The following is a 25,614-nucleotide window of genomic DNA, read 5'->3' as shown; positions in this document are numbered from 1 at the left end:
CCCCTTTGATCTTTCTAGAACATCAGCCATCGGATGGCTCTAAATACCTAGCAAATCTCAACTCTCATCCTCACCTTTGACGTGAGGGTTTGAGAGTGTGTGTTTGATATAAATAGAACAGAAACGCAGCCTTGAGGAGGAGGCCAAACCAAAAGTAAAAGGGGGGTGGCGGCTGGGAAAACAAAAAGAAAAACTAGTTTTTTGGAGAGAAAAAAAGAGCCGAGAAAAAAAAGGGAGGAGTTTCGGGGAAAGTTGGAGAAAAGGAAAAAACCAGAAAGCTAGGGTTGAAGGGGCGGCGAAAAAGGAACAAAAAGCAGGAAAAGAGAGGGAGAAAAGGGGCGACTGAGTGAAGAACAAGAGAGGGGAAAACCTAGGAAAATCAGAGAGATCAAAAGAAAAAGCAACAAACGTTTCTGAAAAAAAAAAAACCCACGACATCATCAACCCGTGGAGGAACATTGCAGCGCAGGAGCTGAGTTGTTTCCCGCAAAAGGTTCTCCAAAGACTTGCTCTTCTAATCACCTCACGCCTTGTTTTACCCTTTAAAAGGCTAAAGGTGATGCTTTTTACCTTTTCTGTTCATAGCCTGCTGGATTGGCGTCAAGAATACTGAAATTGTTTTTTTGCAGTGATTGTTTCTGTTTTCCTTCTTCCTTGTACGTCTTGTTTGTGAATCTTGAATCTGTTGGGGAAGTTGTGAGCCGTGAATCTTGTGTTGTGTTTTGTTTTCTTTCTTTTTCTTGCTTCTGTAGTCAAGATTTTTGTGGGGAAGCTAGATGTTATTCTGTTGTTAAAATTTTGTCAAGCTTTTGAATGAATCTAGAAAGTTGCAAGCTAATCCCACGTTACAGATTTTCCATTCTTTTTTGTGTGCCCAATCTGATATCTCGCTGTTAAGTTTATGGAGTTGGACGAGAATTTGCGGCTGTTTTCTTGATTGTTAAAGTGTCGAAGCATCAGAAAAGCTTCAGAAAATTGCTAGAGTTGCATGTTTTTTTTTAGATTTTCTGTGTAAATCTGGGGTTTCATGTCGAAAAATATACCAGAGCAAATGACATCCCTTTATATGTATATCCCTTATCCCATATTCCCTTATATGTATATCCCTTATCCCATATTTTCCCATATATATATATATTCCTTACTCTTACGCGTGAGACATGACATTAGACTTGCATTTCATTTAAGGAAAGTTAGGAGTAAATTAGTACATTTGCTTGATTAAATTAAGGAAAATACCCCTTGAAAATGGGATATGGACGAGTGTGGCTTTTATAGTCTTAGCACGCTCGTATTCCCTCTATTAAAGAGAAAATCTAGTCACGAGTATTAGCTCCCCGCACCCGTTATGATGCATTTCTTTAGATCATGTATATTTGTATATTATTATTTTCTTTTCTTTTCTTAGAGTCTTATATTTTTGCATATTCGTGACCTCTTAAAAGAGTCACTCTTAGGCATCACAATTAATGTGATTCGCACCAATTAAGCTTTGAAGAGATATTCCGACCCCCCGATATCCTCTTAAGTTTAGGTTTTGCATCCATATAGTGACATCCAAATGTGATAAATTCTTAGGTTAAAATAAGAAAATTTTGACTAAATCACGCAACTAGCCTTGGCTAGGTTGAAAGGGTGCCTTGGATTTTATCCTTGTCTTCCCTTTCTTCAAATGTGACTCCCGACTCCTTTTTTCTTGATTTTCGCAGACCTTAAAAAGGGTTTTCTCTACTTTTTTCTTTAAAAATTCATTTTAGGTGACTTGGTACACCTTAACTCAATACCAAGTGGCGACTCCTATTTTTATTAAAAACCCTTTTTAAACTATTATTTTTGTGTCAAAATCGTCGCACTTTAATTCCCATTTAGGCCCATTTCTTTATTTATTTTCTAAAAATAAAAAAAAAACTCTTTTTTTACTCAAAATAAATCAAAATTCATTTTCCAAATCAAAATTAATCGAAATTCCTTCCTTTATTTATTTTCCAATAAAATTTCATTTTTTTCTCAAAAACAATCAAAAAATCATTTTTATATAAACACGTTATTATTTTTCATTAAAAATGGGGCGCGACAAAAAACATTCAAGAAAAAGCATACAATTACACACATAAAATCACTTAGAAGCACATAGGATCAAGTAAAATAAAAATAAAGGAGTAGAGTATACCTCCCTTGAATTGATGACCTAATGAAATGAAATTTTTCTTATTTACCCTCCAAAACAAAGAAAAAGGTCAATGCATCACTTTAATTAACAAATAATCACATGAAATAGAAATAAACACGAAATTGAATCAATCCAAGCATTCAAATGAAAGTAAACAACCCATATTCAACAAATTAAAACAAACAAAGACTCAATTGAAAGAATTAAAGAAATTTAAGCGGGTCAATCATTATTATTACAAATATTAGGGGCGAAATTAAAATAAAATAAAGTTAAGGATTTAAGATGAAGCGTACCAAAACCAAATGCTAAAAGTTCACAAAATAAATCAACATCCTCTCATCAAACCCCAAAACAATAATATTACTCAAATATTTAATTGTTTCACTAAAAATCCAAATAAAACTATAAACCTAGCAAGAGTTATTAAACCTTCAAATTTCATCTAAATTCACTAAAAATCTATCCGAAAATCTCATTAAATTATATCAAAGAAAAATAACATGTTAAAGGGACAAAATTGATTAAAATATTTAATTTTATGGGCCATAGTAGAATAAGGGGAAAATTGAGGGGTTAAACTGCAATTTTATGAAAATTTCATGCAAGCTTCGAATGCAATCTACGATTCTGGGTTTCTGAATGCCAACTCTTTTCGTTCAAACACAACTCATGACTCATCCAGCTAAAACTTGAACCAAAGTGAAAAACAAACACCGAGCATTCTTTCCACTTTTTGACCATTGTTTAAATACAAAAATTTAGAGAAAAGAGAGCATGCAAATTCTGGCAAATTGCTGCAACTCCAAAAGCCTTCTGCAACTTTCTTCTGGGTTTATTCACTAGTCAATAAACTCTACCAATACTCACCAACATTCGGCCTAAAGCAAGGCTACAAAACCCATTCTCTACCCAAAACTTCAACATTTAAATACAGAAATTCTAACCAAACTGTTTAGCTATTCTCACGCAGGAAACAAAACGGAAAAGAAAGAAATAAACTGTCATGGATGGAACATCTCTGATTGATGTATTTTACATGTTCTTACTCCCTTTCTGCAGTAAAGAAAACACCACGTAACGCAAAACCATGAATCAAAACCTTCCCCCCCCCCCCCCCCTACCAGATGCACAAATAATGAGTACAAGGAAGGAAGAATGCGAAAGAATGCGGTGACAGTCATAGCAGCAAAGATTTTGATGCCTCTGATATAAACCCAATATTCCATGAACAGAAAGGATGGAATGATTACCTTTAGCCCTATAAGAGTCCAAACAAAATTCAGATCCTTGCAAAATAGATCCTTGCAAAACCCTTCTATAGGTAAAGTCAACTTTCGTGCTGCAAAATTCCTCCCCGGGCTGATGACTTCGTGAGTTTGGGCTTGAATTTGACGGATCTGGAACTATTTTTTCCGAATTATTTCTGAACAAATGTTGTTAAGGAACCTCCCAGGGAAACGTAGAAGCCAAGAAATTGTATAAGGGCTTGGGATATAGTTGGAAAATGATCAAAAAATGAGCTGATGGCTCAACCTGGACGTCGGATTTTTCCAGAAAATTTGCTTGTTATTTTCTTTTCTCTCCCCGCTGCCTCTTACCCTCTTTCGTCCTTCTTTGGTTCTTCAGCCACCACCTTCCTTCCTTTCTTACTTCCCTCAGATTCTCTCCTCTCTCCCTCTCTTTTCTTTCTCCCTTTCTTTCCCCGTTCTCCCTTACCCGAAAAACCCTTTTTTTTCTCTCTTTCTCTTCTCCTTTTCTTTTTCTGATCTTGCCTGAAGCTTCCCTTTTCCTCACTCTCCCCAGATGCCTCCCTCTCTCAGTTCTTGTTCCTCAGCCGCCACTCCCAGCTCTCTCTCTCTCTCGCTTCTTGCCCACAGCCCGTAGCCTCTCCTTGCTTTTTCCTTTCTTTCTCTAGCCTTTCTCCCTTCTGGTCTTCCTGCTTCCTTTTCCCCCTTTTAGTTTTCGTAGCTTTTCCTTAGTTTTCTTAGTTTTCAGCTCTCTCAACTTTTTCTTGCCCTTACCCGTAGCCCCTTTGCAGCCTCTCCCTTTTTTTTCTTTTTCTTTTTCCTTCACCGCCAGCTCTCTCATTTTCATTTTCTTTTTGTTTGTTTTTTCTTTCAAATTTTCCTAAGCTTCCAAGTGTCTTGCCACCTACCCCCCTCCTTGCATGTGGTATCAACAAAATGGGGGCACTTCTTCTATTTGCATGCACTAACACTTGTTCAATACTCCCCTAATACACTTGTCTAATACTCCTTTAGCACACTTGTCCAACATGCAAACCCCCTACCTATCTTCTTATTTTTTTTATTTTTTTTATTTTTTTTTCAAAAATTATTTAGGTCAACAAAGAAAAAGCTAATTCCTAATTGAAATTGCATTGCAAAAATTTTCATTTATTTTAAAGAAATCGAATCGAAGATGATTAAAACATATTTTTGTGAAAATTTTCCTTTTTCAGAATTTTAATGCAAAAGTATCTTAAAAATAAAAATTATGAACCTAATTTATAAGAATAAGAAAAAATAAATACTAACTATCATTTAATCAATAAAATAAAACCAGAATAAAAATAAAGCTAAAATTCAATTAAATAACAAATAAAGCTAAAATTGAATTAAATACAAAATAAAAATAAAATTGAATTAAATAAATAAAATTTTGGCGTCTACAGCTTGCCCCTCTTTGTCTGAGTTTCGAAGAGACTCGAGACAAAGACGTAGACACCAAAATACTTACTTGCGTTATTCCAATGGCGAACTAAATCAAACAACACAAAGTGATTAGTTCAACACACTTATTGTCATGCAAAACAAAGTGATTAGCTCAAAATGCTCAAAAATAAAAGATCGTAAGTGGGATAAAACACAAACCTAACAGAAGTAGGAAGACACGTTAGTGGGATGAACCCGATGCTAATAGTGATAAAAAAACACGTTAGTGAGATAAACTCGATGCTAACGATGATAGAAAAAATGTGACGCCCCCACTTCTCCCTAAAGCGAACCAAAGGGTATCTGCGGGACGCCTGCCTAGCTCTCGCCAGGACTCAAGCAATTTCATTCAAGCTTAATGCCAGACTGAACGTCACAACAAGATAGAATAACATAAACACAATAATGCGGAAGCGTTCAAGCTTAACAATCATCCATTATCCAACCCATACATGGGGTGTTCAAAATACAACTCAAATCCCAAATATACGTCAGGCCCAAATATTACACTTCAATTTCAAAAGTACAACCCAAACCAAGGGCATAGCCAAAATATAATAGAAACCCTAAAACAAAAGTACATCAGGAGGGTTTCTCCACACTTCCCCGAGATTCAATCCTGTTAAGGAAAACAAATCTATAGGGTGAGCAAAACGCTCGTGAGGTCAGGAACACACATGCAAGCACGTAGTTCAAATAACAATCTCAATTACGAGCTAAACAATAATATATTTCAATAATTGACAATTTACCAAAGGGAATTTATCAGAAACAATTCAAGGATATAGCAGCTCTCAGGAGCTAAGTTCCACTTGCTTTGCCGATGTCACTCGTATACCTTTCCCCGATGACACTCCATCAACTGGGTCGGTATTTCCAATCCGTAGATCACCACTTACTTCTTTCCGTCCACCGAACACCCACTCGGGCCCGCAAGACATGTATGAGGCAATACTCCACGAGTATGCCAAGCAAGACCTCTCAATAGGTCGAGCTTATTTGTCTCATGGCACGCCTAGGTTCCCGACCAAGCCCATGCCGGCTCGAGTCCCAGGTCAGCCTATGAGTTTGGGCGTCCCCCATTTACAATTGTGTGTCGAGGAGATTCACTCCAACGACGTATGCGGCCATTGCATTCAATATCATTCAATATCATTTATTCAAATGAGAACGAGTGAGATAAAGTACATACTCGTCTCCATTCCTAAAATCAGTAATCATTCATAACAATTAAGCACGTATCAAGTACTCATACACATGACACTCACCAAGTATTAAGTGCAAGTAGGGTCAAGGAAAGTTCAAGCGTCCACCGTGGAATCCTCTTGAAGGTCCTCGTGTGCGCCTGAGCAAATAATAGTGAATTATTATTCACATAACCCAATTATCGAGAAATAATTCATGCATTATTATAATCTAGGGAATTTCGTGAAAAGGAACCTTAATTACTTGTAAATCGAGGTTCGAGTGGCGTTTCATAAAGTACAGGAGCATTTGGATTTCCGACTTTGGACCTTTAGTTAAGTGTCGAAACGGACTTGGATTGGTACCAAATTTTGCAGTATAGTACTCCTATATGAAGGGTATCTCTCTATCAAATTTCGTGGAAAAATACCTTCGGGAAGGTAGTTAACCAATCAACCAAAGTTTTGAAATTACTAAGGCAAAACTGCCTTTAGCTCCATTTCTCTCCGTTTCCAAACATTCGGCTAAGGAAAACCTCCAAACAGGGTTCATTTGTGCAAGAAAAGTCTAAGGAACATACATGGTACATTTGGTAGGTGTTTAGCACCAAGAAATTCATTTAGTAAGACCACAACAAGTCTCACATCAAATCTGTCCAAATCCAAGGGTTTTCAAGAACAAGGCAGTCACCGTATTTTGATCATGACTCACTCAATTTAACTCGGAATTGAGCATGGTTGATAGTGTTGGAAAATAAATTCATAGAGCTATAATTTCACAGTAGAAATCATTTTAAGATTCAGCATGCAACTGGCTCGAAATTAAGCCTAAAGTTGCAGCATCATCAAATCGTTCCAGCAGAACAGAGAAACAGGTCAGCCTTCTTAAAACGATTGGTTTGGCTCACACACTTGGAACCAGAACGTGAATTTTACACCGTTGGAAAGGTGTGGATGTCTAGTTTCAAATGCCACTGGCGGCACTCGATTTTGACGTCGGAGGACAGAGTTACGGCCGAAACACTATCGCTGGACAGAGCTACACGGAAACAGTTTTCCAGCTTGACTAGTTTCACAAAGAAATTCATTTGCCCAACCAAACCTCAATATTTTCCAATGAAAATTTTTACACAACTAATACAACATATAAACATCATATTCAAGCCATTAGATCATAAAAAATTGGCCTTAAAATAACCGAACAAGGCAGGGGAAAAATCGGAAATTTCTATCCCATGAGTTCCTTGAAGTTTCTACTAATTATACACCATTAATCCACCATTTCAAACACTAAACCAACATTATAAATATCATCAACCACAAAATCAGCAACAACCCAAGAGTGGGAGTTCATAGAACCCACTTTCCAATTTTTCCAACAATATCAAGTCATCAACTTACATGCAAGTGCTTAGAGATGCATTTCTACTACCATAAATCAAGTTTAAGGTGTTGGACCATGGTATACCTTCTTGGTGTTCTTAGATCAGAATTTTCGGCCCTTCAAATGCTCCAAGAAAACCATAAAAGCTCTCCTTCTTCCTAGCTAAATGGTCTCTCCAAGTGATAGGCTAGGTGTAGTTCAAATTTGGTGGGATTTGAATGAGTTTTTGTGAAGATTTGTGAAGTAAAATTGAGAGAGCAAATGTTAGTTTCTCCAATGCTGCTGGCCGAACCAAGAGAGAGAGGAGGGAGAGTGATTTTGATCAAAATTGGCTTCCTTGAGAAGCTACAAGCTTGTGGCCACAAATCACCCATAAGTCAACTCTTCATAGGGTGCGTTTGGCGCGATTAGGGCTCGATTTTCTCTCGCGTTTGGTTCACTAGTGCACTAAACCTCTAATGCACTTGTAATCATATAAATATTATTCACTCTTAATTGTCCCGAAATAAAGGTTTAAAGTCCCTCAAATAAAGTCGCGCGTGTGAAAACGCGTACCGTCCATCTGAACGCTATGACGCGAAACCTTCGAAAAATTCTTATAACGATTATACTACTAACTATCACTTGAGTACTTAAACATAAAATTACCTATTTTAGGACTATTGTACAAGTCTCCAATATTCCAAGCTTATCGTACTCTCAAGCAGATAAAATTTCCAAGCACTATTCACTATTTTCACTAAACGCGCTTCCGGAAATTAATTTTTGAAACGAGACACTATAAAATTATAACGAAGTTATAATAAAATATATTTAGGTCCAATAAGACTAGAAAATATTATTCGTGGCAAAAATCCAAATAAATAATTAATAGAGCCAAAATTAGGGCTTAAAAATAATAGTTTTTTTTTTTTTTTTTTTTACGAGTCCTCACAAAAAACATGTTAGTGACATAAATTCAATGCTACCGGTGATAAAAAAAATACGCTAGTGAGATAAACTCAATGCTAATGTGATAGAAAAACACGTTAGTGAGATAAACTCGATGCTAACGGTAATAGAAAAATACAACACATGTTAGTGAGATATACTCAATACTAACGGTGAAAGAAAAAACACGTGAATGAGATAAATTCGATGCTAATGGTGATAGAAAAACACGACATACGTTAGTGAGATATACTCGATGCTAACGGTGAAAGAAAAAACACGTTAGTGAGATAAACTCGATGCTAACGGTGATAGAAAAACACAACACACGTTAGTGAGATATACTCGATGCTAACGGTGAAAGAAAAAACACGTTAGTGAGATAAACTCGATGCTAACGGATATAAAAGACACGTTAGTGGGCTGAACCCGATGCTAACGGATATAAAAGACACGTTAGTAGGTTGGACCCGATACTAATAGTGATAGAAGCCACGTTAGTGGGTTAAACCGATGCTAACGGAGATAAAAGACACGTTAGTGGGTTGAACCCGATACTAACGGATATAAAAGACTCATTAGTGGGTTAGATCCAATCCTAACGGATATAAAAGACACGTTAGTGGGTTGGACTCGATGCTAACGGTGATAGAAACCACGTTAGTGGGTTAAACCCGATGCTAACGGAGATAAAAGACATGTTATTGCATGAAAAAGTTTTTGAATACTTACCTGGAAAATCTTTTCAAAAATTGCCCCAGTTTGAATGAATTTTTGTACAACCAATCATTTGTTTTGCATTGTGGCATTGTTGCTCCTCCTTAAGGCCTGGATTCGCACTTCCTCTTCTATTTGAGCCCTGAATGTTTAATTGTTGGGCGACATTCCATGACTTTATTACAAAAATAATTTTTCCTAGTTTTGCTATGTGAAACAATCAAAATAATGCCACCACCATTCAATCTGTCCAGCTTTTGAGAAACGTGTAAACATGAGTATTTTGATGTTTTTCCCTCGGTGCTGCAAAACCCGACCTTGCACCGCAAATTGCATCCCGATTGCCTTAGTTTCCAATGCTAACTTAACATGAAAACTTATACATATGTACCTTTCGATAAATCGAGGAAATTGTCATTTGATAAAATCCAATGAGACAAATGAAACTATACAACCCCCAAAGAATTTTTATACAAAAATGTCAAAAACCAAAGTAATGCAAAAAATAACCATCGACTTGCATTCAAAGAAAAAGATGACTTTTGAGAAATGAATCACAAATCTAGCAATCTATGTTGATGACCAAAATATTTTGGCCTCTAACAAAGTGCCCCGTTTGACCCTTTGGATATCGTCCGTCCGAAATTCAATGCCAGCAGAATAATCACAATGTGAAAAGGAATCCCAATGAAATGAGTCACCTTTGCTTTCTTTGTGCAACCCTACCTTAGCGTCATTTCGGGTTTTCACCAAGATTACCCTCCATCCTTTTGTTTTTTTCTTTTTCTTTCTCTTTTTCCCTTATTTTCCTTCTTGATTTTCTTTTTTCTTTCTCCTTTTCTCTTTTAAAGGCATCGTTGCGGATTTTCACATGATGTGCAGTGTCAACCTCACACCTAATCAATTCAGAAATACATCTAAAAAATTTCTTGGCATCAGTATATGAACATCACTTGCCAATTAATTAGAAAATTTCTTGACAGAGATATTGCAAAGAATAGAAGTCAGGACTTTCGGCTTTTGTAATGGGGTCAGGTGGGGTGCTTAGAAAAGTTAAGGTTTGAAAGCGGATTTCAAAAGTGGTTTAAATGATCTGAGATCGCATTGTTGCATCAACCCTATTTTAGGGTTAAACCAAAACTTGCTCTAATTTATTCTCAACTAAGGTTCTCTTCTCTTTCATTTTCTTTTTTTTTTCAGCCTTCTGCCATTCCTTTGAAATTTTCAAAATTTGCCACAATTTATACTTAACCGAGATTCTCTTTTCTTTCATTTCCTTTCTTTCGGTCTTCTGCCATTTCTTTGAACTTTCAAAATTTGCCCCAGTTTATGCTTAACCGAGATTCTCTTTTCTTTTGTTCCCTTGCTTTCAACCTTCTGCCATTCTTTTGAAATTTTTAAAATTTGCCCCAGTTTATGCTTAACCGAGGTTCTCTTTTCTTGCATTCCCTTTCTTTCGACCTTCTGCCTTCCCATCATTTTTTGAAGTTTTTCCTTTCTTTCCTAGCTTTTTTCTGTTAAAATTCAAATTTGTCTCAATGTGGGGTTTGCGATTTTCAGGGGTTGTCAAACGAAATGATCATTGTGAAAGTTCAAAAGGGGTAACTAGAGATAGAGTGTTTGATTGGACAAGAAGAGGGTCTGACTTTTATTCCGTTCCTTACATTAATTCTGAAAGGAAACTTTCATTAATGCGAAATTTCTTGCATGTATATGAATTAATTGACTGAGGAAGACTCCTGTTCATCCATATCTGTGAAACATAAGTGATCCACCGGACAATACTTTTCCTTTTCCTTTTCTTTTCCTCTTTTCTTCTTCTTTTTTTTTTTTTTGACAACAAACCCTTTCCAATCTTACACCGACAACTGTTGCCTCAACATTTTGTCTTTTTTCCGAGTAGTCACGCTATCTCTTTTCCGAGTAGTCACGATTTGACCCTTTTATTGTAAGCACAGGTCGCTCCTTTTGATTGCATTTGGTTGCTTCTCATCAAATAAAGATTATTGTTCTTGACACTGCTTTCCATCAGCCTCCTTTTTCTGCTTTTTATTCAAGTGACCACTAATTTTATTTCCTTCATCTTGATCCCCATTTGGTCTGAGTTCCTCCTTCGAATCTCTTTGAACTATGTTCGGATACCTCCTCGCTATTCCTACATTTATGCGGTATCGAGATTACAACCATCAAATTTCGAAATGGTAATATCCAAAGGGTCAGGCGGTTTTATTCTGGACCATCTGAAAAGAATGTGTAAGTCACAGTACATATAAAACTGTACATTTTATTGCATTTCAAGAAAAAAAAACCAAACTTAATATCATGTTACTTGCTAAACGAAACGTATCTTCAAAAGCCACTTGATTGAAAACTATTTATAAAAAACATAGTTAAACAAAAGACACACGCATGAACAATTTTTCATTGGTTTTAACCAAAACAATTCCCCAAATTTATCGAAACTTCCCTTCAAGAGAGAGGAATCTCACTAATTCAGCCCCTTCCAGGATTTTCAAATTTCTTCGTTGGAGGTAAATATCGTGATGGTGTCCTTGTGTTCAGGAAAAGGATTCGTACTTGTGCTCAGTCCTTGTTCTTCCCTTTTTTCTTAACACTATATCTCCTACTTCGATCATGTTCTGGATCTTATGCTTTAGTACCTTATAGGGGTAAGTATATGGAAAAATGGAAGTGGGGTAGGTGAAAGTCTCTTCGGGCATATTTACAAAAGACGGTACAAAAGCAACCTGGGTATGGGATAAAGGAGGTGGCTGGTGTTCTATTTCAAGTTGACCAATAGGCAAGGGATCATACTGGACACCCTACTAGCAACCAATTGGTCAATCATGCGCCTTTGAGCCGTCATCTCCACGCTCAATTCATTGAATTTATGTAACATCTCACTCAATTGAGCTCCCAAATTTGAAGCGTCTGTTGGAGGTGCCGTGGTGGATCTATCAGATGATTCCGGATGTGTACTCATGTTTACACGATTTCTTAAAGCTCGACTACGAGATCGTATAACGATGGGGCTTCTTCTTGTAGCTATATTTGAAAAACACCTGACATTTTAGAAAACCCTATTTAGCATCATCTCTTGACCTGCTGTTGGCAAAGCAAAAAAAAGAAAGAAAAAGACACGAGTTAGTATATATTGAGGTAATTTGGATGCATGCCCTATTGGGGGACCCTTTTTACGCCAAGGGTTGGCCTAGCATGAAAATACAATCCTTTGGGGTAGGTACTATACAATACCTAATGAATCCGATCAACTTATTGCTATTCGATTGGAAGGTAATTTGAAAATTTTGGCCAATTGAACGACCGGAGATTTCTAGCCTGATAGAACAAAGGTAAAGTCCGAATGGATTGATTGTTTTGATTGATACAAGAATTTGTAAAAACACACCGATTTGACCTTAAAGAACTTTCTATCGGAGAGATTGAAATTTGTTGACAAATTTTCTCAATGAAACATGGATCGAACCCCCAACCGATCAAATGGCTAGATGCAATGGATGGTTTTCTCAAAATCGACTAGGTTTCCCACTTTGAAATTTGACATTGAAACCCTTCTTGGTCAAATGGGTTGAATGAAATTGATGATTCGCTAAAAATAGACTGGCTCACCTAATCGATAAAAACCCTAATTTGACATTTTGTTGCCAACGCATTAGTCTATAAGCCTTCTACAATCAAGATTTTGGTTTTGATTCATTTATTGTCTCAATAATGAGGAGTCATTCATGAATTTATTCAATTTAAGGCCCTTTATGCAAAGGATTTTACCAATTTGATAAAATGGGCCAAAAAAAATGAGTATTAGAGGCTCATATTCTAATGTACAAAAGATCGCTCTATGAAAATGATCGGGTCCTAAGTTACCTTGTGCACTACCTCTTCGGATGTTACAAAAATGTAAACGTGCAAGTTTCCTTGGATTAAGTATCCGAGACAAAAGGGTGGATTATTCCTAATATAGGATTCTCTCTATGGTTTATGCATGATGCTAGCTTATTAAAGTGATTAAATATGAAACATGACCTAAAAAGGACCCTTTTATATGCTAGGGTAAGGTTAAAATGATATGCAATTATTAGACTACAAATGCAATGAATCAAAGTTTAAACGTGCCAAAACCTATCTAAGAAGCTAGGCTCTAAAAGAGTACCATGTCCAAACTCTTATTTTCTAATGTTTGTGAATGCAATAGATGAGAAAACAAAGAAATGTTAGTTCAACACATAACACGTTAAGTAATTAGATGATATCGAAGGCGAAAGGAAAGAGAAATAAGGAAAAAGGGGTGGAATCCCTCCCTTCATGTCTAGTGTTCCTAATTAGGTATGGTCAACTCTATCCTAAGCGATTTCTAATATGGATGCATGAGATTTAGCTCACTAATGCATCTAGACTCAATAAGGTTTTCAGGCTCCCAAACCTTCAGACGAAAGGTGAAGGGTCATCAATCCCAATGCCTAAGAGTCGGTGGTTCGAGTGATACCTTGGATATTGCTGCGCGCACGTCGTACCACGGCCACATGTCCAAGTGGATCAATCCTAATCCTAATTAGGGAAGAGTGGTATGACAACCACTAAAAGTAAAAAAAAAAGATGAGGGGTTATAAAGTAAAATGTATGCATGTATGAAATGCTCCTTTTGAAGGGAGGAATTTAAATACCATCAAATACGGTTGAAGGTTCTAGGGTAGCTATCCCCTTCCCACAAGATGCAAGCACAATATATAAATATAAGTGAATAAACACATTATTTATCACATTCACGGATATCAAGATTATTACGCGTGCAGAATGCAAGAAAACCCTAAAAAGGAAAAATGTAACGTAAAACCTCCAAATGTGATATATAAAAAGGTTAGAAAAAGAAAAGGATTGACTAAATCAAATGCTCGGACTCTCTAAGCCCCCAGCGGAGTCGCCAAGCTGTTGCACCCCATTTTTGAAAATAAAATAACATGTTATAAAAATGAATTTTTGTTCAGTTTGAGAGAAAATGATGAGTTTTTGATTTTTAGAAAATAAATAAAGAAAATGGGCCTAGAATGGGACTAGAAAGTGTGACGATTTTAGCCCAAATTAAAAGTTTAAAAAGGATTTTTTTAAGAAAAAATAGGAGTCGCCACTTGGTATTGAGTTAAGGTAAACCAAGTCACCAAAATAATTTTTTTAAAGAAAAAGTAAAAGAAACCCTTTTTAAACGACTCTAAATCTGCGAAAATCAAGAGAAAGGGGGTCAGGAGTCACATTTGAAGAAAGGGAATGCAAGGATAAAATCTAAAGCACCCTTTCAATTTAGTCAAAACTAGTTGCGTGATTTAGTTAAAAACTTTCTTATTTTAACCTAAGAATTTATCACATTTGGATGTCACTATATGAATGCAAAACCTAACCCTAGGAGTATATTGGGGGGGGTCGAAATATCTCTTCAAATCTTAATTGGTACAAATCACATTAATTATGATGCCCAAGTTGAATCTTTGAAGAGGTCACGAATATGCAAAAATATGATACTCGAAGGAAAGAAAAGAAAGTAATAATTATACAAATATACATGATCTAAAGGAATGCAACATAACGGGTGCGGGGGACTAAAATTCGTGAGGGAATACGAGCGTGCTAAGACTTGAAAAAGCCACACTCGTCCATATCCCATATTCGAGGGGTATTTTCCTATCTAATCAAACAAATGATCTAGCCTAGTTCTAATTTTCTTAAATGGAATGCAAGTCTAAATGTCATGTCTCACACGTAGGGATAAGGGATATACATATAGCGGGAATGTGATAAAGGATATACATATAAGGGAATGTCATGCAAAAATGAAGAAAAAAACCTTAAAAGGTAGAAAGTATGCATGAAATATAGTGATTTTGTTCACACAAATATGATCTAACACGAGGACGGTTCTTAAGGGTCTAGCATTGGACTAACCCATGTCTATAAGTTCTCACTAGCGTTGAACTAGTGAGAAATTAGAAAGGAGAGCCACAACTAGCATTGGACTAGTGTGGAATCGGGAAAAGAGGTCACAACTAGCGTTGGACTAGTGTGGTGACGTCATGCATTTATTATAATCAAGTAAATCGCACAAAACACAACAAAGCAAATAAACACATAAACCACATAAAACACATAGCACATAAGCATGATATCTAGATGCAAGACCCTAAGAAAGCGGTAAACACTTAAACACAAACATGCAAGCACACACAAGCAAATAAAGCAAATAGATACCTATCTATTACATTTGGGAGCCCTAACTACAATCTAAAGGGGGAAAGAATAAAATAAATAATAAAATAAATACCTAACTATTACAATTTGGCATTTAATCGCCTTTCAAATAATCAAAAATTAAATTAAATAAATATACAAAAATTAAAATAAATAAAGTGAATAAATAAATAAATGAAGTAATAAAAACATTCAAGAAAAAGCAAACAATTACACACATAAAATCACATAGGAGCACATAGGATCAAGTAAAATCAAAGTAAAGGAGTAGAGTGTACCTCCCTTGAATTGGTGACCTAATGAAATGAAATTTTTCTTATTTATCCTCCAAAATAAAGAAAAAGGTCAAGGCATCACTTTAATTAATAAATAATCACATGAAATGGAAATAAACACGAAATTGAATCAATCCTAGTATTCAAATGAAAGTAAACAATCCATATTCAACAAATTAAAACAAACAAAGACTCAATTGAAAGAATTAAGAAAATTTAAGCGGGTCAAATCATTATTATTACAAATATTAGGGGCAAAATTAAAATAAAATAAAGTTAAGGATTTAAAATGAAACCTACCAAAACTAAATGCTAAAAGTTCACAAAATAAATCAAGATCCTCTCATCAAACCCCAAAACAATAATATTACCCAAATATTTAATTTTTTCACTAAAATCCAAATAAAACTATAAACCTAGCAAGAGTTATTAAACCTACAAATTTCATCCTAAATTCACTAAAAATCTATCCAAAAATCTCATTAAATTATATGAAAGAAAAATAACATGTTAAAAGGATAAAATTGATTAAATTTTTCAATTTTCTGAGCCATAGTAGAATAAGGGAAAACTTGAGGGGTTAAACTGCAATTTTATGAAAAATTTCATGCAAGCTTCAAATGCAATCTGCGATTCTGGGTTTCTGAATGCCAACTCTTTTCGTTCAAACGCAACTCATGACTCAACCAGCTAAAACTTGAACCAAAGTGAAACAAACACCGAGCATTCTTTCCACTTTTTGACCATTGTTTAAATACAAAAATTCAGAGAAAAGAGAGCACGCAAATTCTGGCAAATTGCTGCAACTCCAAAAGCCTTCTGCAAGTTTCTTCTGGGTTTATTCACTACTCAATAAACTCTACCAATACTCACCAACATTCGGCCTAAAGCAAGACTACAAAGCCCATTCTCTACCCAAAACTTCAACATTTAAATACAGAAATTCTAAACAAACTGTTTAGCTATTCTCACGAAGGAAACAAAACGGAAAAAATGATAAATAAATAGTTTCGCACAAATGTGCTAGGTGATCAGCTGTTGAATATCTTGGTTGCTAGAAGAACCCTGTTAGTTGCTCTTAGCTCACATCTAAAAATCTAGTACAAGTACGCAATCCTAGAACCCCATTCTTTGGGTAAAAACCCTTCATCAATGCTGGGAGTTCTTCATAGGAATAGATATCATCGAGGAAAACTTTTGGCTGCAACAATGATGACTACAGATGCCCAGTTAGACTATAGTACCATAGAGGTCATCAGGGATTTCGTCATCCTCAGAACAAAACAAGCAGAGCACCTTGCGCGTATATTTCTGCTCCCGCCAAAATTGTCCCAAATCAGTGTAATCTGCTGAACAAGCAAGGAATTAACATGTTAAGGTACAGTTTTTATCAACATGGGCCTCCATGGAATCTCCTTCAATTGTCTATTTGAAGAGATTTCAACTCTGAATTATTTTAATTCTAACACACTTACAGAATGAGAAATACATACTGGAAACCATATTTTGTCAAGTATATAGCACTGGTCCAAACGTCTTAGTAAACCCTTCCAATAAGACAATGCCACCTCCCGTAGTAATTTCAGCTCCTCTCTAAAAATTGAATGAATTGTAGATATCATCCTTCAAATTCCTCTATACAACAGAAACCAAATATTACAAGTGTGTACAAGGATAGAAGATTATTTGGAAAAATTACAATTGCTACAGATGATGAGCATCAAAGATAATATGGTTCGGCAGTAGTATTATCGTAATCATGAAAACCAAGCAGAAAAATCCATCTTCTTGGCATGCCTATTAATATCTTTCAGTTGTCTTGACGACAACAAAAAAAAAAAAAAAGGAATTTGCTACAAATTCCAATATTCATCACTTTGCTTAATTACATTCGCTAGTAATTATAAATTGATTAACTAAGATAAGTCTGACAACCAAATTCAATGAATAACTTTGCACTACGAGTACAGTTTAAGACATCAGAAGTAGTCAAAGAAATTATACACAGACAAGCCAAGGAGAAGAAAAGCGAAAGGAAAAGGAAAAGGATGATGAAGCTTTTGTAATATAACGACCAGAGAACAAAGCAGGGCACACCTTGGAGTAACTTGTTTCTCATGGTTATGTTTATTCTTTTTTCCCAATTGCTCTTTACGTCGTATAGATAAGCTTATGATACAAATAAAGGGCCTACAAACCAGTGTACAACAGTGTCCATATTGCACCCTAAATTTTTTTCATTTCCACTTTGCACATCAAAGTTTAATTTTGGACACATCATCTTAAAGTTTCTGATGCATATCCATTTTCCCCAAATCACTGAAAATGTAAACAAAAAACAAGAATTCGTGCATCTGAACTTCACACCAGTCTAATGTGCATGGTAATTTTTCATTTCCTGAAACTGGTTCCAACAGTTGAAGCTAAACTGATGGTCAGATATGTGAATCCATGTTTGATTTGGTTGACCTTTTAAACCACTGGATGCAACCGGAATACGTGTTGATGTAAGACAAGATAGGTAATATCTTACCTATCAGCATCAGTGGAAGAATGGTAGGATATTGGGGCCACGAACCATGGGGACAAAGAGGTCAGAAAAACAAACAACAAAACAACTAATAAACCAGAGACTTAATTCTTCAGTGTAGCATATGTAGAAACACAGGTACTTATAAGCTATAAACTTTCTCAAAACTTCCATTTCCTATTTTAACAATTGGTCCAATTGGTTACCTAATATATAAATGCCTAAAAAGACTCAACGATGCTATTACTGAAAATCTACTGCAAACAAGTAAAAAACGAAAATAGCCCAAGCTCCAAAATCCTAGAAACTACTAAAACTTAGGTAACGAAACCATAATGAACATAAATAAACTTCAGGAAAACCACAAAAAACCTGGAAGCCCAGATTTCCTTTAACTCTTTATTGACTGCATTATTGTCCCTGATTGGATAAATCTCAACCTAGAGTTTTAAAGATTCGTAGGAGGAAGAACTTGAAGGTCTGGAATGAGCTGAAAGAAGAATTGCAACTCCAAGAACTACTCTTGCCGTGTACTTGAGGGAGCAACAGTTAAAGCTGGGGCTTTGTAGAGTGAATATTGCTGAACTCTCCAAGGACCAAGTGAATTTTTGGAGTGAATAGGCTAGAAAAAATTCTTAGCATTGTTCCAAAACTTGCAGATCTATGATGCTACAAAGCCTCTTACTGTCTTTCATATGGTTGATTGCAGCAAACTCATCCAGCTTTAACTGCTTGACCTGCTCAGCTGAAATAGTGGCCTCCACTTAATTTCTACAACTTCCTTCACTCCAGAATCCTCGTATGCGTCTTCAAAAGTTTTTAGAGCCACTTATGTTTTCTCCTCAACAAGCTCGTCAAGTTCAATGGTCAAGTTTGAAAGTTCAGGCACTACCGCCCCCAATCGACTGCCTTCCCTGCAATATTATCGAATCTTCTAGCCATATCGTCTAATTTAGCAACACAAGATTGTAAAGCATCAAATTTTCTATCAGATACTTGCACTTTAAATTTGAGCAAAGAAACTTCATTTTGGGTACCCTCAAAGTCTTTCAAGAAAGGTCCAAACTTTGAGGAAGTTTTGCATTGGTAGCCATATTGATAGAACAAAAAATATGCCTGAACAAACAAGAAAGTTTGGGCTCTTGATACCCAGCTGATGTCGGACAAGATAGGTGAGATCTTGGGTACTAGCAATAGCAGAAGAGTGGGAGGTTTGAGGGGCTGTTTTGGGGCTGTGAAGAGTACTCTTGAATAGGAGCATGGGAGAAATAAAAAAGGGGAAGCAGGAAAAAAATTTATGGGGGCAAAGAAAAAAAACAAAATAATAAAGCAAAACTGAAATTCTTATTCATCAATTTTTCTGCATAGATTAATGTTAAAAATTAGTAGTTATGAGCAACAAACTCTCCTAAAACTCCTATTTCTTCTTGTAAAATAGCAAAGTATATTGTTAATAAATCTTTACTTAGGAACTTTCCTATGACAATTGACTCCAATTAGTTACCTAATATTATAAATAACTAAAAGAGGTTCAATGACACAATTGCTGGAATTTCCTGCAAACAAGTGAAAGACCAACCAACATTCTAGGAAATGCTAAAACTTAGGGATGAACCAGGCTGTTAATATTCACAGGATGTGAAGTTGAAACTTGAGGAAAATCATAAAACCTTTAATTCTAGATTTGCTTGATCTCTTTTTTGACTGCATCACATGTAGAAGTTTAGGGTGCAAATATTCCAACTTCAAAATCCTAGTTGCAAAGTGAAAACTATTAATGGTAGAAAGTGGAATTCATCCGGTGAAAGTCTTAGGTACTTGCATGTTGTGGTGGACATAAAATTCAAGGTACTTGAGAAACTGCAAATATGTTACCTCAACTATGGTATGATGCCACCATAAGATGATTGCTCACATTAGGCAGATTATACAGATGGATCAATTTTCAAATCGTTGAAATATGCAGGAAATCCTCCAGTTGGATTCTGTGTCCCAAATCATAATACTGTTCTTTTATCCAATTCACCTGCATAGATCCTAAAAATTCATTAGTTCCTGAAACACCAAAAAGGCAATGCTTTTACATAGTAGTTTGCTTCTTTTATTGGTCTTCTCTTGTTGTAACATCAGAGATCTGTTCTATAACTCCTCTAATGAAACAAAAAAGAAAGTTTCATAAATTCAACCCTCTTTTTGTCAATGTCAAAATGTTTGACCCCTTAGTCTTATATTTCATATCTGACGGACTACATGGTCAAGAAGCCAGATCCATGCCTCCTTCCTGTACATAACCTCTCTTGTGTCACTAGCATACACTAGGCAGAAGACATGTTGATGTAGCCAAACAGCTCAAAGCACAGAACAACTTATAAGTTTTTGCAATTGCATTCAAGCATTAGGTTCACATACCTAGGAGATACAAAATACTTTAAAAGTTTTTATTTTGTTAGAATATTTTAGTAGAATATTGAATTGGTTATTTTGGAATCTTCAGCAATATCTTGTCAACAAATCAAATTAGTAATTTAGTTATCATTTAAATTTAGAAATGGAATCATATTCTTTTGACGTACATCCAAAAAAAGAGAAGAAATACTGGTTGTCAAGGTGGAAATAGGTCTATGAGCGTATAAATAATGTACTCCTCCTCCAAAAGAGATCGAAAAGATTTCATTTAGATAAACCTGCACATTGTAAGCATCACCATCAGCATTCTGCTATGCATCTTTCCATGGATGCAACGCCTTAAATTCAATGTTCAAGGTTATCAGGATGATTCCTTGAGTTTTCTTCTTCTTTCATTGAAGTTTAAAGCAATTCTTTTGTAATTTAAGTGCACTTATACCATTCAATAGCAATTGAGCTACTAAATTATCAGCATACCAGCAGATTTGTGCTGCATCACATGCTAATCTTTAATGCCCATCCTTTTCACAAATACAAACATAATAACATGCTTCAGTCCTTGTAACCACAGTTGTAATTTCCTCCCACAAACAACGGCAAAACAAAAAAGCACAAGCGAAATGGACAAACGAAAAAGAACAAGAACATGAAATTGTCATACCTAACAGGTGCTGAAGGCATCAGACATTCTCATGCTGAAGAAGCAAAACCTTCACTTGCCATTATCCTTTAATAATCTTCAAGTAGGAGTATATTTCTTCTCTCACAATCTGAAGCTGCTCTGTTCACAGTATATCTGAAAATTATGAGCATTTTACCCACAAAAACAACCTGATGATATGCCTACTACTTATTTTTGCTTCAATGGAGCACTAAATAAACAGAAGAAATACTACATCCAAGTTAAAATAGAAATATAAAACAAACACAGACCTTCCAGCATTCCAACCGAAAAAATCACCAGAAGCTAGTCCTTCAGATCTTGCAAAAATGTAATCCAGCTTCATTCATATATCACTCCTCATCCAATTTGAGTCCATCTAGCCTGAGAAACCAAAACAGCAAACTGCACTAACAATCTCATTGTGATGCCCAACAGATCTACCTGACACAAGACACCACTGCATCTGGGGTCAGGTTCGAATCAGTTGTAAATGCACTCAAAATTGCAGGAAAACAGAAAAATCAATGGAAAGAACAAGTCATCCACCATAATTAAATAAAATAAAGCATTTCCTAAGCATGGTAATATTGCAGATATACATTGTCATTCTGTACAATTTAACATTTAATTGAGCAACTTCCCCATTGCACATGAAAGAGCAAGACAAAAAAGATGAACTGAAATGAGCATTATAATTATGAAGTCTAGGTATCTCATCCTTTTGCCAAAAAGAGGGTGGGGACTTAACAGTTCAGGAGTCTTTCCCAAATGGCCCACAAAGCACTGTATTCCATGCATTTTATTTTGATGACACCCTAACCATAAGTTTTGACTGCTGCACTCCCAAACCATGCATTTTTATAAAGTTTCCACCTTGACTAAAAGTGTAACTTGGGTCTGACCAAAAGTTCACTGCATAAGATGGTTACCTTTTAATGTACCATATTATTTGTGTACTTGATCCATCTAGAGAGCATCCAATGAGCCAATATGGCAATAGACCCTACTTGCAGGTTCTAAAGCATGTCGCTGAGTATCTTCTGAAGAGATTCAAGTCAACATCGTCCCTTGATCTACTCCAGCTTGCCTGAGAACAATCATTGTATTATTTACTCATAGACTTGTCGAAAAATCAAGAAAGAGGAGGTAGTCAAATCCATTGACATATATAATTCAACTTCAGTTATTTAAGATGCGACCCGAAAATTTTTCCACAATATTTTTATAAAAGCTACAAAAACCTACCACACTTTATTGGCAGTTCAGTCTTCTTGCGCAACTGCAGAAGGTTGGTGCAAACGACTGACTAAAGAAGTATATATAGCATCATCTACTTTAAATCCTGTTTGCAACATGTTATCGCATAACTTGAAGGCCTCTTCTATTTTTCCTTCTTTACAAATTCCATTTGTTAGTATACTGTAAGTGACAGAATCTGGAATAATTCCATTCTTTACCATCTCAGCAAGTAGGTGAGTTGCTTCTTTCATATTCCCAGACCTACAATACCCATCAATAACTACAGTGTAGGTAATCTCATTAGGGTGAATGTCACATAAAGACATTTCCTGCAGGAGTTTCCTTGCTTCATTCATTTGACCTAGCTTACAGTAGCCACCAATTAGTGCAGTATAACAGACAACATTAGGTACCAAGCTGTCCGTTCTCATTTCATCAAAAAGGCTTTTGGCATCCTCAACACAACCAGTCTTGCACATTGCATGTATGAGACAAGAATAGGTAGCACATGTAACTAGGATGCCTTTGATTCTCATTTCATCACGCAGTTTAATAGCTTCTGTTATACTCCCATTTCTACAATAACCTCCAATCATTATATTATAAATAGTGGAGTTTAACTCAATATTGTGTCTGCTCAACTTATCAAAGAGAATTCTGCCCTCTTCAACTTTTCCAGCTTTGCAGAATCCATCTATCATGATCCCATGTGTATAGGCATCGGGAACAAGGCCAATCCTTTCACATTCATTCCAAAGCATCATTGCTTCCTCAATCTTTCCCTCCTCACAAAGCCCATGCATCAGCAAATTGTATGTAACAATGTCCGGTACAATCCCCCGCTTAACCATTTCTTCTCTGAGTTTAAATCCACCATCCAACTCTCCCTCTCTGCACCACCCATAAATGAGTGTGTTGTAAGTGATTCTGTCTAGTGGCACATTTCTTTCTAACATCTCTTTAAGAAGCCTAACAGCATCCTGCATCCTACCAGCTTCACATAGTCCATGAATGAGAGCATTTGAGGCTACTGTATTGACTTTAAAACTTTTCTTCAGCAGCAGGAACCAAAGCTCCACTGCATCTGAATGGTTCTTGTTCTTGCAGAGCCCCTTAATTAATCTGGTCAGTAATGTGTCATTTGGTTTCATATTTCGCAATATCATTTCCTTTGTGAATCGTAGCGCAGAGCCCAGCTCTGACTTTTTACATAACTCATGAATAAAAGAAGTAAAGCCACCAGCATTCATGCACAACCCTTCCGATAACTTCTCCTCTACCAGCTGTACAGCTCGATCAATTTGATTTACCTTGCAGAACCCACTGACAAGCGAACCAAGAGTAACTGAATTAGGAACTAAGCCATGAATTATCATATTATCCCTTAACTTTATTGCACACTGAATGTCTCCAATTCTGCAATAACCATCTATGAGAGTGTTATAAACAATCACATTTGGCACAAATCCTGTGTCAATCATTTCCTTCAAAACAATGTTTGCTTGATCAAAATTCTCAAGTTTTACCAAAGCATTAATAAGCGTACTGTACGTAACAATACTAGGTTTTACACCATTGTTAACCATTTTCTCCTTGAATTCAAAAGCTTCCTCTACATTGTGATTCTCGCACAGACCATGAATAATATTATTATAAGTAACAACATTTGGAGCAACACCCATCTCCTCCATTTTTTGAAACAACCTCATTGCATCCTCAACCCTTCTTCCTTTACAATATGCATTGATGGCAATGCTAAACATAAAAACATCTGGAACAAAGCCTGAGCACAGAATATCAAAAGCCTCATAACTCTTGTGAAGCTCATTCGCTTTGACAAGAGAACTCAACACAAAAACACCCGTTCTCAAAGAGGGAAACAACCCCCTTCTCGCCAACATACAAATCACATCCAATGAAGAATTCAAGCCACCCGAAACCTTAAATTGAGATGCAAAAACATGAACCAACATGTCAAGTATCCTAACATCAACCTGAGAATTTCCCATACTTAAATCAGCAAATAAAGCAGCGAGCTCCAAATGCTTACCGTTATCACCATGACCATCATTAATTCTCAAATTATCACAAAAAACATTCAATTTTCCATCGATCAGCCTTATCAAAAGCAACCGGGCAGCTGAGTCAAGGTTGGAAATAACAAGGAGACGAATCAAGATACAATACGATCTAAGACTAAATCTAAAACCACAAGAATTCGACGAAAAATAAAAGAACTTCAAAGCAGCTAAAGGTTTCACAGTCTGATGAATGTCAAGGAAAATACCCTCAAATTGCAAAGGAGACAAAAGGGTCAGCAAATCTTTACACTTGGAAAAATCTAAACGCTCTTTTGATAAAATAGAACTAACCCACTTCGCCAAATTGTTTCGTTCACCAATTCCAACCTTTTCCTTATCGATCCATTGTTCTTTCCCTGATAAAGGCTTAGACTTTGGTATTGGCTTAGTCAGCTGTGGCTTCTGATGTTGTTGCTGTTGTTTCTCGGGTTGGTTGTTACGGTTAGAATGGATATTGTCTTGGGCTGTTGATGTAATTAAAAGGCGATTGATAGGTGGAAACAGCAACTTTGTAGCTTTGTGAGCTCTCAGTCTTGTAATGTCCATTTGAATGTGTGGATTGATTATTGGGGTGTGTACTATGTGATAGTGTGCTTTTGGGAAGAGGATGTCTGAAGGGGGGAAAAACGGTTCCTTCTAGGCAGAGAGGAACGAAGTGAGAAGAGCTAGGGTTGGCGGTGGCGGCGGTGAAGACCCTGGATGGCAGAGTGCCATCAGGGGAGGGTGGCGGTTAGACGAGGAAGAAGAGCGACGCAGAAAGAAAAGGGAAGTTAAGGCGGAGAACTCTGACTGGCTACTTTAGGGCCAGGATCGGATGGGCCAAGATGATGAATTCCATTTTTTTTTTCTTTTACTCTTTTTCTATTTGGTTAGATTGGAAAATTAGCTATTTAGGTGCTATTAATTTACATTTCTTTAAATTTTGATTGTTGTAAATTAGTTTTACTGAAATTAACTATAGTTGAGGGAAAAAACTAGGATTACACATTGTTTTATATAATTTCTTCTTGGGAATTTTTGTGACATGGAATGCGGAAAATATACCTTTTTTTTTATATAAAA

At 36.1% G+C, this 25,614-nt stretch overlaps 1 protein-coding gene across 14 annotated transcripts; it reads right to left on the bottom strand.

Annotated features, from left to right (window-relative positions):
• Positions 1–16,342: 16,342 nt before the first annotated feature.
• Positions 16,343–25,327, bottom strand: LOC113780766 (pentatricopeptide repeat-containing protein At4g19440, chloroplastic). Of its 14 annotated transcripts, none has more exons than XM_027326594.1 (8): positions 22,478–25,327; positions 22,162–22,319; positions 21,674–21,727; positions 21,502–21,613; positions 21,230–21,349; positions 20,038–20,188; positions 17,108–17,267; positions 16,343–16,978 (listed from the first exon to the last, which is right to left on the bottom strand). In XM_027326594.1, the coding sequence occupies exon 1, from the start codon at positions 25,096–25,098 to the stop codon at positions 22,495–22,497; it is 2,604 nt and encodes an 867-aa protein (XP_027182395.1). In that variant the 5' UTR covers positions 25,099–25,327; the 3' UTR covers positions 16,343–16,978; positions 17,108–17,267; positions 20,038–20,188; positions 21,230–21,349; positions 21,502–21,613; positions 21,674–21,727; positions 22,162–22,319; positions 22,478–22,494. The 14 variants fall into 14 exon arrangements, with proteins under 14 accessions (XP_027182395.1, XP_027182418.1, XP_027182370.1 ...); XM_027326617.1 differs by adding an exon at positions 18,535–19,076 and having other exon boundaries at positions 21,502–21,689; XM_027326569.1 differs by having other exon boundaries at positions 21,502–21,727.
• Positions 25,328–25,614: the final 287 nt, after the last annotated feature.

The sequence above is a fragment of the Coffea eugenioides genome, chromosome 1 (assembly GCF_003713205.1).
Source record: "Coffea eugenioides isolate CCC68of chromosome 1, Ceug_1.0, whole genome shotgun sequence".
NCBI lineage: Eukaryota > Viridiplantae > Streptophyta > Magnoliopsida > Gentianales > Rubiaceae > Coffea > Coffea eugenioides.
The sequence above is the reverse complement of the archived record's forward strand: the minus strand, read 5'-3'. Positions and strand labels throughout refer to the sequence as shown.

Bases quoted from the DNA above. Each gene is read 5' to 3' on its own strand.
- LOC113780766 (XM_027326569.1), bottom strand. From the start codon at position 25,098: ATGGACATTACAAGACTGAGAGCTCACAAAGCTACAAAGTTGCTGTTT.